Source organism: Corvus brachyrhynchos, unplaced genomic scaffold, assembly GCF_000691975.1.
Source record: "Corvus brachyrhynchos isolate BGI_N302 unplaced genomic scaffold, ASM69197v1 scaffold202, whole genome shotgun sequence".
In the NCBI taxonomy this organism is placed as follows: Eukaryota; Metazoa; Chordata; class Aves; order Passeriformes; family Corvidae; genus Corvus; species Corvus brachyrhynchos.
In genome coordinates, this window is record NW_008238132.1 from 5,518,912 (window position 1) to 5,535,299 (window position 16,388).

At 39.4% G+C, this 16,388-nt stretch overlaps 1 protein-coding gene across 1 annotated transcript in view; it reads left to right on the top strand.

Annotated features, from left to right (window-relative positions):
• Positions 1-306: 306 nt before the first annotated feature.
• The window catches only part of COG3 (component of oligomeric golgi complex 3), a gene marked incomplete at its 5' end in the record, with an annotated part of 29,630 nt that continues 13,548 nt past the window's right edge, over positions 307-16,388 (top strand). Inside the window, 13 exons of the mRNA XM_017733659.1 lie at positions 307-480; positions 998-1,059; positions 2,699-2,864; positions 3,636-3,710; positions 3,832-3,924; positions 4,210-4,335; positions 7,475-7,555; positions 7,762-7,805; positions 8,010-8,136; positions 8,628-8,719; positions 11,161-11,300; positions 12,536-12,696; positions 14,888-14,993. Coding sequence (XP_017589148.1) covers positions 307-480; positions 998-1,059; positions 2,699-2,864; positions 3,636-3,710; positions 3,832-3,924; positions 4,210-4,335; positions 7,475-7,555; positions 7,762-7,805; positions 8,010-8,136; positions 8,628-8,719; positions 11,161-11,300; positions 12,536-12,696; positions 14,888-14,993 — 1,447 coding nt within the window. The remainder of the gene's footprint in view (positions 481-997; positions 1,060-2,698; positions 2,865-3,635; positions 3,711-3,831; positions 3,925-4,209; positions 4,336-7,474; positions 7,556-7,761; positions 7,806-8,009; positions 8,137-8,627; positions 8,720-11,160; positions 11,301-12,535; positions 12,697-14,887; positions 14,994-16,388) is intronic.

Sequence of the window (16,388 nt, forward strand, 5' to 3'; positions counted from 1 at the left end):
CCTTGTCTTCCGAATAAATTATGGCAGCAGTCTTGAATTTTCCTTGAATATCTGGCAAAAAAATTTTGACAGTTCCTGTGTGATGTTTCTAAATGTATAGATGTTGTAGTTGTTGGTGTAATGGTGCGACTCGGTGATCTCAGAGTTTTTTTTCTAAACTTAATGATTCTGTGCTTATTATATTGATAGATAAAATGTCCATTGCATTTATTTCTTCAAAAGTAGATGCTTGTAATTTTCTCATCATATTGCTTTGGATTGCTTTATAGGTGAGCTGCACATACTAATTCTCAGTGAGTTATCTGACCAAAGTTTGTGGTGTTTTGTGAGCAGCTTCCCATTGAGGACTTGTGCAGCCTGACGTCCCAGTCACTGCCTGTTCTGCTGACAGCTGCGGTGCCAGAATCCACAGAGGATGTCCTTTTGAAGGGATTTGCAGCACTAGGGATGGAGGATGAAAGAATTGAAACCGCACAGCAGGTAAGTGATGCTCAATAACCTCCGAGATGCAGTAATCTTCAGAGATTAGTTTCTGTGTGTCTTGCTTAGCTTTTGGTGGGTTTGCTAAATCTTTTGGGCCATTTTCAAGATGCATAAGGGGGAACTTGGGGGAAAAACATCACTGAAGTCTTAGCTCTTAAGTGACAGGTACTTTTTCCATTTGGAGTGGAGTCTAACGTGAGAATATGTGTTCAGTAAAGTGCTGTTCCTCTTAAAGTGGAAGAACCCCCACTTTCTAATGTGATACCCTTGTTCTTGTGCAAATAAAGCCAGATTGAATTCAGTCTTTCCCACTTTAACGTAGTGAAGGAATAGAACGGAATATTTCAGTTGGAATAATTCAGTGAGGAATTTGTTTCCCAGATTAATAATTGAATTCTGAAACAGCTCTGTTTTTAACAAAAGCTCATCTTCATTTCATAGATCATAGATTTGATTTTTTTTTTAAATTGATTGCATGTGATATCTATATTGTTCACCATAAAATCTCTTCTAGTTCTTCTCCTGGTTTGCTCAGGTGCAAACACAGATGGATCAAGATGAAGGTGCCAAGTATAGGTACGTGTTCTTCCTCAGTTCCTTTCACTATAAGCAGTTCCACCCTTGAAGGACGTCATCTTGTCAATTAATGTTAGCACGTGTTCACATTTAGCTGGTGGGGAATGGGGGAATGTGTTGGAGCTGCTGAAGCTTTCCAAGGCCATGTGCCTCACTCCCACATTGAAGGCCATTGCCCAGGTGGCAGAGCAGTTAAAGGGGATGCAGATTTCCGTCTGAACTGCCCAGTATATTTAGACAGATGGAAATTAGTTTTGGCCTGGAGACAGGGCTGTAGGCAAAGGCCATCTAAGAGCTTTCCTATGCTTTTTCAATTGCTGCTGCTGTTGGAATGGCCTCCTCTGTGGGCAAGACTGTGTAAGCAGATGTGGCTGGTGGTCATTTCTGTTCTCACCCTTTGGCTCGCCAGTGACTATGGTTGTGATTCTGTATCTGCATTCCCTGCATTCCTTGACACTTTTCTCAACTCCAGTTTTGAGTCTTGCCATTCTCATCTATTTTTGTCTGACTTTCCCATCGGGCTCAGAAGAACCCCTTCCCACTGACTTTGACAGTTACTCCTTGGAAGTCTGAAGTACAGCTGAATGGCTTAGCTAGATCTGCTGGTGACTTTTATGGAAACGGGCTTGTGTTTTGAGACTTCACAAACTTGCCCTTGGCCACAAAGAGATGCTGCTGTATTCCCTCTTGTTTTTCCTCTGCTTTTCTTTGGGCTGTTTCTTCCTCTTTTGCTCTGACATTTGAGGACATGTGACTTCTAAAAGCAGAGGGTGAGGCATGTACTGATCCTGTGATATGACCATGAAGAACCTAAATACGGTAGCAGGCTTGCACTTTGTCAGTTGACATGTTCATAATGGTGCACACAGGTGCTCAAGTGTGCCATGGATGCACAGTGATTTGTAGGATGGCCAATATGCAACTGTCTGCAGGAGGCCAAAGGTGCAGGAGGAAAATAAGTTCTTTGCCTGTTGCACATGGATACAGGGAATTGTTTCACTTGCAGCTTCATAAGTGGTAAAGTAGAACTCAGAAGTTTGAGCTGACATCCAAGAGTAATTAATTTTTAGTGATGCTTTAGATAAGCCAAATGCTTGACATAACATTTAGTTATCATTTAGAGGTTTTGCCTGCATTGAGCCTTAGACTAATTTGGTGACATTAGACACAGGATGTATTTCATCTAAGCCTCTTTCAATCCTCACAGTAAGTTTTGAATCCTCTAGATAATTTCAGCTACTTTAGGAGAGAAAAAGTAATTTCTAAATGGAAACTGAAAATTGTATAGAAGAGACCCTGTTGGGAGCAAGGCAGGGAGAATTTGGCTGCTTGCAGTAGTCTCTATGTTTGCCCATTTAGCCAGTATTCACATGCTCCAGGCCAGCTGTGGTGCAAGCTGCTGCTTTCTAGGCAGGCTTGCTATAAGGAATGTCAGGGAAATGGAGTGGCTATTCCAGACCTTCAGCTCTGTTATTTCTCAGGTGATGAAACATCTGCTTGTTGTGCACTCTTGCTTGATGCAAATGATCTCTTATTCCTAGAGAGAGAAAAGTGGTGGCAGTGTCCCTGCAGGCAGCTGGATTTGCAAATACAGAAAGGGAAATTTTACTTCTGTTATCTGTTGATTCTCTTTTTCTAGACAGATGAGGGATTACTTGTCTGGCTTTCAGGAGCAGTGTGATGCTATCTTGAATGATGTGAATAGTGCCCTTCAGCACCTGGAGTCACTGCAAAAACAGTATCTTTTTGTGTCCACAAAGACAGGAACGCTGCATGAGGCCTGTGAACAGCTTTTGAAAGAGCAGGTAATCTTTGACAGGAGAATTACTGGGAACTGCTAAGACATCTTAAATGCAGGTTTATTTTTCTTGGGCTGGAAAAACGTCAGCTGTGGTAACAATTCCTCCATTTGCTTTGGACCTGATTTTTTTGGGTGTGTTTCACCTGCAACTGGGGTGTCAGGCTCTGGAAAAATGTTCAGTATGTCTCAGTATATGCGTTAATGAGGAAAGCTAGCCGAGGGCAGCTTTTGTAACCGATGCCTGACAAGTGCAAACTGTACTGGAATTAATAATTCATGTCACTGGCAGAAGTTTTTTGAGCTGGTTACTGCAAGATCTTCAAAGTTGCGAGCTTATTTCCCAGATAATTTTCTTTTTCTTCATGAACTGCTGCAACAGTGATACAAATAAACGTTTTTTTTAGTCAGACTGGATAAGGGAGAGCTTTTTAAGACTCCAGTCCTGAAATACAGGATTTCTCCATAATACTGATGGCAGCACTGCTGTTCGTATGCAGCATTGTCTGTGGGATACTGACAAACCTGTAGAGTATATTATCTTAAGTACTACTGAAACTATTATGTCAGTTTCTGGTAAGGGAGAGCAAACACTGCTGTATTCTGCATCTTTTGTTGTACTTAATTAGTTGCAAGTTACTTGGAGCTGTTTGACAATGGTGTGTGCTGAGAGCTGAAAGGGAGGCTTAATAATATTATAAACACATGTATATATATATATGTATTTAAGCTACTTGCTAGGTTGATGATTTTCTTTTATTTATTGTTTCTTTAATAGTCAGAACTTGTTGACCTGGCTGAAAACATCCAGCAAAAACTTTCTTACTTTAATGAGCTGGAAAACATCAACACTGTAAGTATGATTTCGTTGTTAATAGTCTTAGAAAATGAAAGTGTACTGGTCTTTTGAACGTACTCACCAGCAGTAATGTGCTTAGGTTCCTTACAATGATGCCTTGTCTTGTTTTCCAAAGAAATTGAATTCCCCTACGCTGTCCGTGAACAGTGAAGGATTCATTCCCATGCTGGCTAAACTTGATGATTGTATTGCATATATTTCATCACATGTAAGTAATTCTGTATTAATTTTAGTTAAATCGCCTTCATGTGTTCATACCTTGTTAATGGTTTTTTTCCTATAAAAAGTTTTCTCTGCCAAATACAGGAAGAAGTTAAGGATGGTGCTTTATAAACTTGGGAAATTTTTGTTGAATATACTTATTATTCTGCTTAATTTTTATAAAATACAGCTTTTAGTTTGTACAAGCTAGCTAGTTATATGAATATTTTAAGTTTTGACAAATTTTTGACTGTTTCTATTTAAAATGGATTTTTTTCTTTCTTTCTTTCAGCCAAATTTTAAAGACTATCCTGTATATTTGACTAAGTTTAAACAATGCCTTTCTAAAGCTATGCACCTTATCAAGACATACACTGTGAACACACTACAGAACCTCACAAGCCAGTTAATGAAAAGGGTAAGGTGAATCAGTAAGTGGGAAGTGGAGCTGTTCTGAAATGTCTGTTATAACATCAAACAGTTCCCTTTTTATTTTTTGAGGGTGGGATGTGTCAGCAGTTTTTTGTGAAAATAGGTCAGTGCTATGGTGTTTGTGTAGGTTGTCCAATTCTCAGCCAAATATGTCAGAGACCTAGTGATCCGAAAGATTTAAAAGTAGTAATAATTTAAAAATCGTGGAAGTTGAAGAAGGTGAAGTCAGTGAATGGAAGTAGGTGAGCAGTAAGCTAGTGAAGGCCAGGGATGGTTGAAGGACTGTGTTAGAGAAACCAGATGGCCAGACAGTTTGCTTTCCTGAACCCGTGTGGGCACTGGAGCTCTGAATTGGCTGTTGAGGTGTTGCCAAATGGGGAGGGTACACACAAAAGAGATAGAGGTACTGTGATGTTTTGTTCTGGAGATGGATTGCTTTGGAGACAGAGGGAGATTGCAGGTAATTAACGCAAGGCGTGGGGTTCGAGAAGGGTAGCTGCGTTTCCCTGGAACGTCCCTGGCAAGGAATCATTGCGGTGGGTGCGGTACAGCACTCCAGCAAGCGCACTCCTTTCACCCGCGCGGCTGTAAGGCACGGACTCTCACACACACACAGGCTGGATAGCTCAGCGTGACCAGAGGCAAAGAGGCAGGCAGGCTCTCTCGCATGGCATTTGTTTATTGCATCCTGCTGTCAAGGGAGACCAGCAGTCCCAGGGTTTTTGTACCGAAGCAGGGGAAGCATCAGGGACCAGTGATCCGAGGGCACGGGGGCGGTACAAAGGCGGGACTAGGAAAAGGGAGCCAATGGGGAAGGGCTGGGGGGGCGCCGGGGAACAAGCCATTCAGACAGCGTGGGGTTCGAGAAGGGTAGCTGCGTTTCCCTGGAACGTCCCTGGCAAGGAATCATTGCGGTGGGTGCGGTACAGCACTCCAGCAAGCGCACTCCTTTCACCCGCGCGGCTGTAAGGCACGGACTCTCACACACACACAGGCTGGATAGCTCAGCGTGACCAGAGGCAAAGAGTCAGGCAGGCTCTCTCGCATGGCATTTGTTTATTGCATCCTGCTGTCAAGGGAGACCAGCAGTCCCAGGGTTTTTGTACCGAAGCAGGGGAAGCATCAGGGACCAGTGATCCGAGGGCACGGGGGCGGTACAAAGGCGGGACTAGGAAAAGGGAGCCAATGGGGAAGGCCTGGGGGTGCGCCGGGTAACAAGCCATTCAGACAGGCCAAGTCTGCATAGCACCACAAAGTCTCATGGGAGAGGCTTTTCCTTTCACACCATGATTTTAGGGGGTGTTCTAAAACCTCGGAATTGGTCCACCCGCAGGCCTCTCCTATTCTGGGGCTTCTTGACTCCTCAGCCATCACAATCGCTGGCTCAGTCACCTCAACAGGTAATACTTGAAAAAAGTATACAGGAGCTGGGTGTTACAGGATGGTAATTGTAAAGTGCAACTCTGAGTTCATGCCATCACAATTTCAGTATTACATTCCAGGAAGTATTCTTGAGTGCTCTTGGTCATCTAGATATTTCATTTATTCTGCAGTGGTTTATGTAGCTAACAACTGTAGATAACAACTGTGCCAGGTTCCTATTAGTTTTGCCAGTATTTTTTGTTTGATTTTAAAATATTGACAGCAATGCTAGAGTGTCCCAGGGAAGAGTTAGGTGTTTACTCCCACTCGCTCCAGTGAGATTTAGGCGTAAATGTAAGCACGGAGGTTTTTTGATCTCATTAAAATGTTGATAGTCTCATACTGCAATATTTTGGCACAGCAGAAGGGAGAAGGGAATGTCTCTTTCTATGCACTTAGATTCTTTCTCCAAATAATTGCTGTATACCTTGTGCTCAGTTCTATTACAGGCAAACTTGGTGTCCTGAGGGATAACCAGTGAAACTGAAAGGTGCTAGAATTGGGAACTGGCACACCTGAAAGAAGGGAATTTTAGGCAATGTTCATGGAAACTTGTGAAAGAGTACTCCTGGAGTGAAGATCTTGGTTAAGTGGGATTGAACATTCTTCATGTTTGATACAAAACCAGGTTTTATTTTAAAAAAAAGGTATCGTAGCTTGGTTTGATGCCCGTGGATTGCCCTGACTGAGCTGAATTTAAACAAAATTGAACATCTATGATAATAAACATGTCTACAGAAAGAAGGGTGTAACCTAATTTCTGGATTTGAATTGCTGCTTAGGAGTTTTAAGTCAGGAAGGATACACCTTTTAGGAGTCAGATGACCTTTTCCTTCCCATCTACATGGGCATTTTGTGGATATTTTGTATACTTTGAAACATCGAATGGCTCCTTCTGCTAGAAGTGCAGTACTGGACCAGTGTTTTTTAGTTGTGATCAAGTGTTGAGTTTTCCTATTGCAACAGAACAAGACTGTCAGAACTGGAAAGGGACAGAGATCTGGATGTTCTTTGATGATACACACATGTGAGTGGAGGTTTTGATCTCTGTTTGTAGAAGGATGATCAGGTTGCTCGCAGGGATGAAAGTAGGAGGTGGGGTATGGTGGAGTTTTCCTGTTCCCATCATGTTTCTAAAGAAGGCTATCTCTTCTCTCTTTCATCAGTAGGGATAAGGGGAAGAAAGTTTGGTGTGTAAATTTGGGCTCTGCTTTGCTTTGTTAGTGCTAGAATTTGAAGCTGTCTGCCCATCTGGGCTGGGGAGCTGCCTCAAGACTTGATATTCTGGTTGGAGCTTGAATACGAGCTGAAACTTAACTTCTCTTCCCTGGGGACTGGCAGATAAAAGGGAAATCTCTTCTATTTTAGTACTACACGTTAAGGACTAACAATCAGTACTACTCTGGCAGGTCCAGAGAAAATTGTTGTCTCTAATGGGGAATGTCATAATTACTGAAAACGTTCCTTTTTCTGTACAGGCTGTTGGATGAAACTTTTGGGTTGGGTTTTGTTCTTCCATCTGACTTTAGAATTCTGAAACCAGCACGCCTTTCTTGGTGGGAAGTGGCAAAGAGCTGTTCCACTGGAAGCATAAGCATAAAGAACCAATAGCCTCTTTTAGAGCCTAATTATCTCAGCCATTATATACTGGAAGCCAAATATAGTATTTTGCTTTTTAACCAATTACTCATCTCTTCTTTCAGGATCCTTCAGCTGTGCCAAATTCTGACAATGCCTTCACGCTGTTTTATGTGAAATTCAGAGCAGCTGCTCCCAAAGTCAGAGTAAGTAGGCTGGTAACTAACTTTTAAAAAGGAAGTTATGAAAATGAGGCTTGAATTTATTAGTGTGAATGCAAGGATTGCATATTGTGCAGGTGTGAATGTCTAAAGATTGCATTTTGTATCAGTGGAAAAAACTACAAATTATTTTCCAATTATTACAGAAAAGTAATTTACTGATAATACTTTTTTCTCTTTTTTTTGAGTAGACTCTTATTGAACAAGTAGAGCAAAGATCTGAAAAAATGCCAGAGTGAGTATGTCTACATAATTTATCTTCAACAGTTTTAAGTTTTGAAAATATTTACTTTTGTTTAAGTACTGTTAAACACATTATTTGTTTAAAAGAAAGTTTTAAAAATTGAAATTACGTAGAACTAAAGAGGGTATTAAATGCATTTTATGTGTGCCAGAAAATGATCTTCAGACACAGTTACAGTTCTAATTCCTTGGCTAGGTATCAGCAAGTTCTCAATGAAATCCATCAATGTTACCTCGACCAGCGGGAGCTTTTGCTTGGTCCAAGTATTGCTAGCACCGTTACAGAGTTAACCAGTCAGAATAACAGAGATCATTGTGCTCTGGTAGGTAAAGTAGTCATGTGTTGTGTGGGTTTTGTTATGTTTTAATTCCCTTCCCCCCAGGTAAAATGAACGTACTTAATTCAGTCATTCACATGCAGAATTGTTACTGTTGTCTGTGGGTTTGAATTGTTAACATTCTATTAATATTTTCAAGCCATACGTGTTTTGTTTCTGTAAAAACTCCACCCTGTTACAAACCTCACAAAGGGGGAAGGATAAAGAAGCATAAAATGCGGTTATTTAAATTTCAGAAACAAAAAAGGGACAGAAGTTGTACAATGAGCTTTTATTTGGCTGGTAACATCTTTTCAGTCCATGGTCTTAGAGTTCATCTCATTAATTTTGCATTTTACAAAGCTTCAGTTTGATCATAGCAGTAATAATCACAACATCACACATAATGTATAGTAGTAATACCTGTAATATCACTTGTGATACTGATGCAAGGAAAAGAATTTAAAAACCAAGTATTTGTATTTCTGTGAATGCAGGTACGAAGTGGTTGTGCCTTTATGGTCCATGTATGCCAGGATGAACACCAGCTTTACAATGAGTTCTTCACAAAACCAACACCAAAACTGGAGTAGGTGGTACATGCTGGTTTTGTTTTACTGCATGTTGTATTCAGTGTGTTGTGATGTAGCAGATTATATTATATGGCAAATAGGGCTGTGTTCAAGTGGTTTGGTAAGAACTAGCATGATAAAAAACCAACTTAATCACTTTAAGCATCAGAATTTCATGTTCTTATGTTTCCTTTTTCTTCAAGCAAAGCCGATAGCTCCCATTCTCCATAAAAAATCTTTGCAAATGCTCTGTAGACAGTCTGAAAGAGATAAAGATACTCAGGTACTTTGGAATAGCTATAGAAGTCTATAGGTCTCAGCTGTTTTTGTACAGCCTCTTTTGCACAGCCTGTTGCACAAGTGCTTTCATTTGCTTCTGTCTGAAATTAGGCTGATGAACTCCAGCTATTTTTCCTGGAGGATTTAATGAGCTGCCCTTACTGTCAAGGAATAATTGCATGTTGCCTGTGTTTGGGCTGAACAGAAGGCAGGGTAGTGGATGCCTGACAAAAACAGTGTCTCTTATCTCCTCTGCCTAGACCTAAAAGAAGGACAGGTTGTTACTTCACACAGTAATTGTATTGTAAAAGTATTGTAAAGTTTTTTACAACAGACTTGTAATAGTAAAACAATTGAATAAATTATGCCCCTTCTCCAGTTTTCTGACGTGTTTTAGTATTGATATTTAGTTTTGAAATTTGGGTAGGTCATGTTCCCTTGCTATAAAGTTCCTAACTAAAGCATATTCCTATTAATATAATTGAGACACTGTTTTTGAGAGTTGGAGTGTCTTAAATAGAGGGCAGCTTGAGTTGAACAAGTGTGTAACCTGAAAAAAAGACTGCCCACTACCCTCCACATCCTTCAAAGCTAAAGGAACACCAAACCTGCATAAAGCCTCACTAGAGATCAGCCACAGTGCCAGAGTAGTTCCAGTCTTTTCTGAGAAATTGTGGCCTCTTGTGGGGCATGCTCAGAATTTGAGGTGACCTAACTAAATTTGTTTAAGAATCAATTTAGCTGTCCCAGTCCCAATCCTGAGAGTAAACATCCCAAATTGGAATCAGTGTAAAATGTTGTTCAGCCAGAAATTTTGTCGCTAGTGCTGTTCACACCAAGAATGAGAATAGACTTCTAATTTTTTTTTTTTTAATTTTGATGGAATGTAGTTTACCTCATTTCCTAAGAACTTGCTTCCCTTTTTTTTTGCGTACATTTAAATAAAATATTTTAAGAAAAATGTTTCAAATAGTAGCTACTTTATTAGGTTTCTCTTAGCATAATACATAGCTCCATTTTCTTTCCTGCAGTGCTGAGGTGCTCTGAAGACATTACAGACAGATGGCTATGTACAGATAAAAGAGTTTACCAAAATTCTACCCAAGAGCAGAGATCTGAGATTGGGTGTTGTATTTAATAATGACGCTGGTGAAACTTTCTCTTTTGTTTCTGCTTTTGACTTGGAGAGTTACTGTTTTACCAAACTGCTTATAATGCTATAGGATGCAAAGGAAGAGGCATTCAAAATGTTCTGAGTATTCTTTCATGAGCATTTTTGTTCCCTCGCTGAGGAACTGAAATGTCCTTGTCCTATTGACAGACATTCTTTGTGAATCAGAAAAAAATAGTGCAGTAAACACAATATCTTTATCACACTGTGATTACTTCAGTGTTGTTGATGTTTATATTTCCAAATCTAACTGGGGAATTGAATTTTCAGCTACTGGCAATAGTATTAGTGCCTAATCTGTGATTAGTGAAGGGAGCATTGAGAATGGCAAAAATGTCTAGAGTGAGTGCTTTTGGTGTCTTAACCAAGATACGTATCACTCTGAACATGAAAGAAAAAAATAAATTGAAGTGGGATTTCTGGTGTCTCACTGCATTGATCTCATAACTTCAGTTAGATTGGAGAGTGTGCTCTGAGATGTTGGTAGCTGTTACAGAAAACATTACCAAGCTTCTCCTCCTGCGTCCCTCTTTGTGTGCTCCTGGTTCTAATACACTGCTGAGTTCTTGGAATCAGATGAGCCTTTTCTTGGGGGAAAATTGGGGTTATGATTCTGAGCTCAGCAGGAGCATTTTTTTACACAGAAGGGAAATAAACCAGTTTGCAGCATCTTCCCTTTGTGACAGGTTGAGTTGCTGGTTGGTGTGTGTAGGTTTTTTATTTGTTTATTTGGGTTTTTTAAATTGTATTGTAAAATGAGTTAAAAACAGAAACACCATTTTTAAGCAGTTGGTATACCGCATCTTTTAAAAGGAAAAGTTTTCCCACTTTGTAGGAGTAATGGATTTATGTTTTAAACAGTCTTGTCTAAAGTCTTCTATGGCACTTGTTTTCTCACCCTCCTTTCAAAAATCTTTGCCACAAAATAATCTATGTTTGTGACAAAATTTTCTTCTGCTTTTGGGGGATCCTGAAAGTATTTTGCTTTGTTTTATTTTTCCTTCATAGTGAACTCTTGGAGAAGTTGTGTCTTTCATTGTATGATGTCCTGAGACCAATGATCATCCATGTCATTCACTTAGAGACGCTTTCTGAACTCTGTGGGATTCTCAAAAATGAGATGCTTGAGGATCATGTACAGAACAATGGTAACTCATAGATGGAAGATGATTGTTTTTAAGTGTCTTCTTAACTGATAAAATTATTTAATTGCATAGTCAAAAACTCTAGATGCTTCTTTCATTCTAGTGGATCTTAAACTCATCTTTGACATGTTTGTGTAAAATTAATTATGCTTTTTCATTTATAGTGAAGGTCTGTATTTATGGGTCTGTGCCTAGCTTCAGTTAAAGTAATGTACTGATGTTAGTCTTGTTTTCTCCAGATCGTACAAATGCAAGCAAGCATCCACCCAGTGCATATGCATGCACAAGGATTGATTTAAATCACCTTTTCAAATGAGTGAATTGCTTTACTTGGCCCTGCTACTGCATCACCCATGTAGAGCTTTCTGCATAATGATGATAAAACAAAGGAATGCAAATTGATTTTTTTTTTTTCAATTCTCCTTAATATTGTGTTTCCCAGTCTAGAAATTGTAACTTCAGCAGAGGAGTTAAGTAGTAGTGTAGATTTTGGAATTTTGTAAGTATGCAGAGCTCAAAGTCTCATAGGAGTGAGCTGACCTGGTGTCTCATTTCCTTAGTATGACCAGTGCATAATGGAATCCTTTCACAGTCTTTATTGCACCAGGCAATAAACAGAGATCATACTTGGTAGCTGGTGTATCATCCAGCGTAGCTCTTTGTCGCTGAAGCTGTGCCAGTAATCATGAAGAATTGTTCACTTTCCTGGAACTGTAATTGTAACACTGTTGGGAATGAGCAAAAACTTGCTGACTTAATCTTTTGGCTTATCATAAGAAGTGTCTTCCTACTACTTAAATTTGGGCTGATACAATAATTCTTAAGTTTGATGTGAGCTGCTTTGCTTCATCTGTTTTTATCAACTCCCAACAGTCGCACCACGGGTATTGGCTGTGACAGAACCAAAGCCACCTTGTTTTGTTGTTCCCGCCAAAATTCCACTTAATGTACCCAGGTCTGAAATAGAACACTTAATTCTAACAAGGCATATGATGACATCAGTGTAAGGTTGCATTTTCATGTTCTGATGAAAATCTGGGGAGCCAAAGCAACTGCAGCATGGAGTTCAGTAATTCCTTGTTTGTCACAGATTTGTCTGCATGCTGCTGTTCCAAAAATAGCCAGACTCCATCTGCAGCTAGCCAGGTTTTTGTGGTTCTATATGTGGTATTTCAAACGTAGGTTTCTATGAGCTTGTTTTGTAATTAACAAGTTTGTGCCTTCCTTCCCTTTGTCAGCTGAACAACTGGGCGCATTTGCAGCTGGTGTCAAGCAGATGTTGGAAGATGTACAAGAGCGCCTTGTCTATAGGACACATATTTACATTCAGACTGACATCACTGGCTACAAGCCTGCGCCAGGCGACCTCGCCTATCCCGACAAGCTGGAAATGATGGAGGTACAGCCTCAGCTTTTTCATTGTCCTTGATTAGTGTTCTTTTTACATGCAGTGTATGCAGTCGTGCAGTACAGTGCTTTGCAGCTTGGGTTTTCCAGTTCTTAGGTATATTTAGTGTTACTGGCATTTTCAAATTGACACCTGCTGATTAACTTATGACCCTAAACTAGATGCCAAAAAACTGTTTATGTCAAACTTAGTGACATTGACAGTAGTTCTCACAGTTAACAGTTTTATCCAAACTTGAAGCTTCTGAATTTTTATTTACATTCATAAGTAGTAGGTATTACCCAGTGTATTTTCTAGTTGAGCTGGAATTGAAGAGAAGCTTTAGACAGCCCCAGTTAGCTGCAAGTTTGTTTTTAGAATAACTGGTCAGCTAGCTATTGGCAGGTATGTGTGTACCCTATGCTCAGGCAGTGTGAGAGGAGACTTGCTTTAGATAATTTAACATGTTAGTAATGGCTACCAGTAACCTTTTTCAAGTCCTTATCAGTATTAGCCATTTCTGTAGTCATTCCAAATCCTTTGAGGCAACATTCCTGTTGAAATGGATCAAACTAATTCTACTTATTTTAAAAGGTTAATACTATATTGATGAGAGGTTCAGAATGAAACAACTCACAGAAATAAATAAATGGGCAATGAGAAACCTGAAATGAGTTTTTGATTAGAACAAGATGTATTTGATATGCATTTGATATGCAACTGCATGAACACTGCATGGAAGTAGTAAAACTTAGTAAAAATCTCCCCTCCAAGTAACTATTGCCATTCACGTTGTAATGGGAGACCAGAGCTTTTAAAGGACTGAGGTGATTGAGAATGGCCTTTCCAACATGGACTGTTGGAAATCCAAATTTTGTTGCTGTATTTTGCTTTCCATCTAGCTGCCAGAATAGCTGGTGGTGCTTAGAAAATTGTAGGACTTCCAGCTGACCAGTTGGTAGAGAAGCTGCTGTTTGACTTCAGAATCAGAACATTACTTATATAAAGCACAGAGGCTGGCTATCTATCTATCTATCTGTCTGTCTATCTATCTATCTGTCTATCTATCTATCTATGTCTGTCTCTCTGTCTGTCTCTCTGTCTACCTGAAATATATGTATTTTGCTGTGGGCTGAAAGAAATTAACATAGTAACTGTATCTTACTGTGCTCAGTTCTTGCCTGCAAACAGACAAAACACTGAGAAACTTACCACTAGTGAGCTCATGTTGCGATGATATTGTCTTTATACACATTAAAGCTTCTTTTGTGTTCAGTTTGTACTTTGGCAATTATGTGGGATATCCATAGGGTTTTAAATGCTGAAGCTAGTGAGTTTGTTGAGTACATGCTCTTTGTACTGAAAGTTCAAAGACTAATGAACATCTTTAGGCAAGTGATGCTGCTGCTTGGTCTGTATGAAGCCTTATTTTCTAACAAGGGTCCTGTGGCCCTTCAGTTAGGAAGAGAAAGTTCATTCCATGTTGAGAAATTATGCTGCTCTTCACATGTGCTCATAAGACTCCTGTTTTTGCCTGGTTTGAGATTCATTTTGCTACTTGATTGCTTTTAAACCTCAAAACCTTGCTATTTAGAGAGACCTTCTGTCTTAGTAAATGAATTATTAAAATGCTAAAAGCACAGGGCAGAGATGTTTCTTGTGCTGTTCTGCTCAAATATTAATGCAGTTCTTTGCCCATTCTTGCTGCCTCTTGTTGCTTTGAAGCAGACCAAGTAGTGGAAAAGGTTGTGTGGAAATGTTGAGCAATGTTAGGGGAAAGCTTTTGGTTGAACTACTGCAGGGAATAAACTAGAGAGTACTTGCAGGCCATCTGCACATATCATTTATGGAAAAAAAGCCATCACAAAAATGATCTGTTTAAAATCTAAGTAAGTGTTGAGCTGGGTTACCCTAATTTGAGCTTTTCTTTCTAGGTGGCTTTATAGGTCATTATTTAGAGATCAGTAAAAACAGGCAAAATGGAAAGAACAGTGTATTACACACATATGTATTTGTGAATCTTCATTTTATTGCAATATTTCTGCTACTGTTTTGGAAACATCTGCCTATTTCTTCTAAATGTCTTTGAAACACTGGGAGCTGAGTGCAGCTGATTCCTTTTGCAATTCAGCATGCTTTTTTCTGTTGTAACCAAAGCAGTGTTATGTGATATTAAAATATTATTGTGTATCTTTCTTTGCAGCAAATTGCACAGAGTTTAAAAGAGGAACAGAAGAAGCTGCCATCTGAAGCTTCATTTTCAGATGTCCGGCTAGAAGGTCCCGAGTCCTGCAGCTTAGTTAAATCTGGTATGAAATACATCTCATATTGTCAAATTAATGCATAAAGCTCATGGGATGTGAGCATTAACTTGAACCATCTGTGAGAAACTTGCATGTGTCTTAAAGGGTTATTTTCCTAGAGAAATTCATAAGTAATTTTGAGAGGCGAACTTTGTCTCAAAGTTCTTAGTTTTATTTTTTTTTATGAGAAACAGCCTAATCTTGTTCTTTTGGTGGCATTTCTTTGTGCTCCCAGTGCAGTCCATTTTGTGAAGCAACTACTTTTGCAGCCAACAGCATCTATTGTACTTACATAAAGTATAAAGCTGAGCTTTTGTATTCTCCACTGAAAAGTAGCCGTGCCTTCAAGATATGTACTTGAGGATGCTTTTGTTTGTTAGCTGTGCTAAGATGACAAAGGTGATTTGGTGTGTCAGGCACATCTCTTAAATTGCAGGTATTTACAATAATTCTTAATTTAGTCCTTGACATTTTAAACATGTGACGCGTGTGTCTGTAAATTACAGCAAATTGGAATAAAATTTCATAAAGTGTGGCTGTTCTGATGCCAGTCATTCGAGTGTTACAAATATGTAAATTATCGTCAAAGATCCAGGAAGAATTTCTCCTTCTATTTTATCATTGTTCAGAATGGTACAGCATTATTTCCCCAGCAGCATCTTTCTCAGCTCTTTATCACTTGTTTCTTGTATCCTTTTTGATTGCATGGTAGTTTCTTGCCTTTGGCTTGGAAGGTCTGCAGAGGTGTTTCTAGCTGGACCCCACAAATCCCATTGAGAATAGGGTTCATCATACTTCACCCCAGGTGTATGGAACTTGCAAGTCCTGTAAATCTCACCTGCATTCAGGAAATGGAAGGAACCTATGTGGTATAATTTGAGGATGTGTCTGAGATAATTTGGATTATTTTCCCTTCTGAGGTGCCTCTCTCCCATTTCAGTACCTGCAGGAGTAGCTGAAATGACTAACAAATGGCCTAGGAACCTCCAACTGGTAGCTCAAGATTTTACAGGCTTTCTAATTACTGTGACAATAAATTCATAGTTGCAAAAGGTAGAAAGATATTACTGGATTATTTCAGGTGATTTCTGCACTGATCACATAAACACAAGTACATTTTCCATCAGACTTCGGTCTGTCAGGTGTTGTGAAAATCCATTTTGAGCATACAGTATTATTATGAAGGTTACTCAGGAGGAGCACTTTTTTATGTTTGCAACAACCTCATTACAAAATCGGTTTTGCTGTTCTTTTTGCAGTTATTGAAGTTATGTTTAAACGCTATATTTTCTGCAACTGTTTAATCCATGTAGGATTATCCCCAGCAGAAAGGAAAGCATGAAGAAATAAAATTAATAGAATGTTTTTTCCTTTTTTTTCCCTAAGCATTTCCTGTAAGTC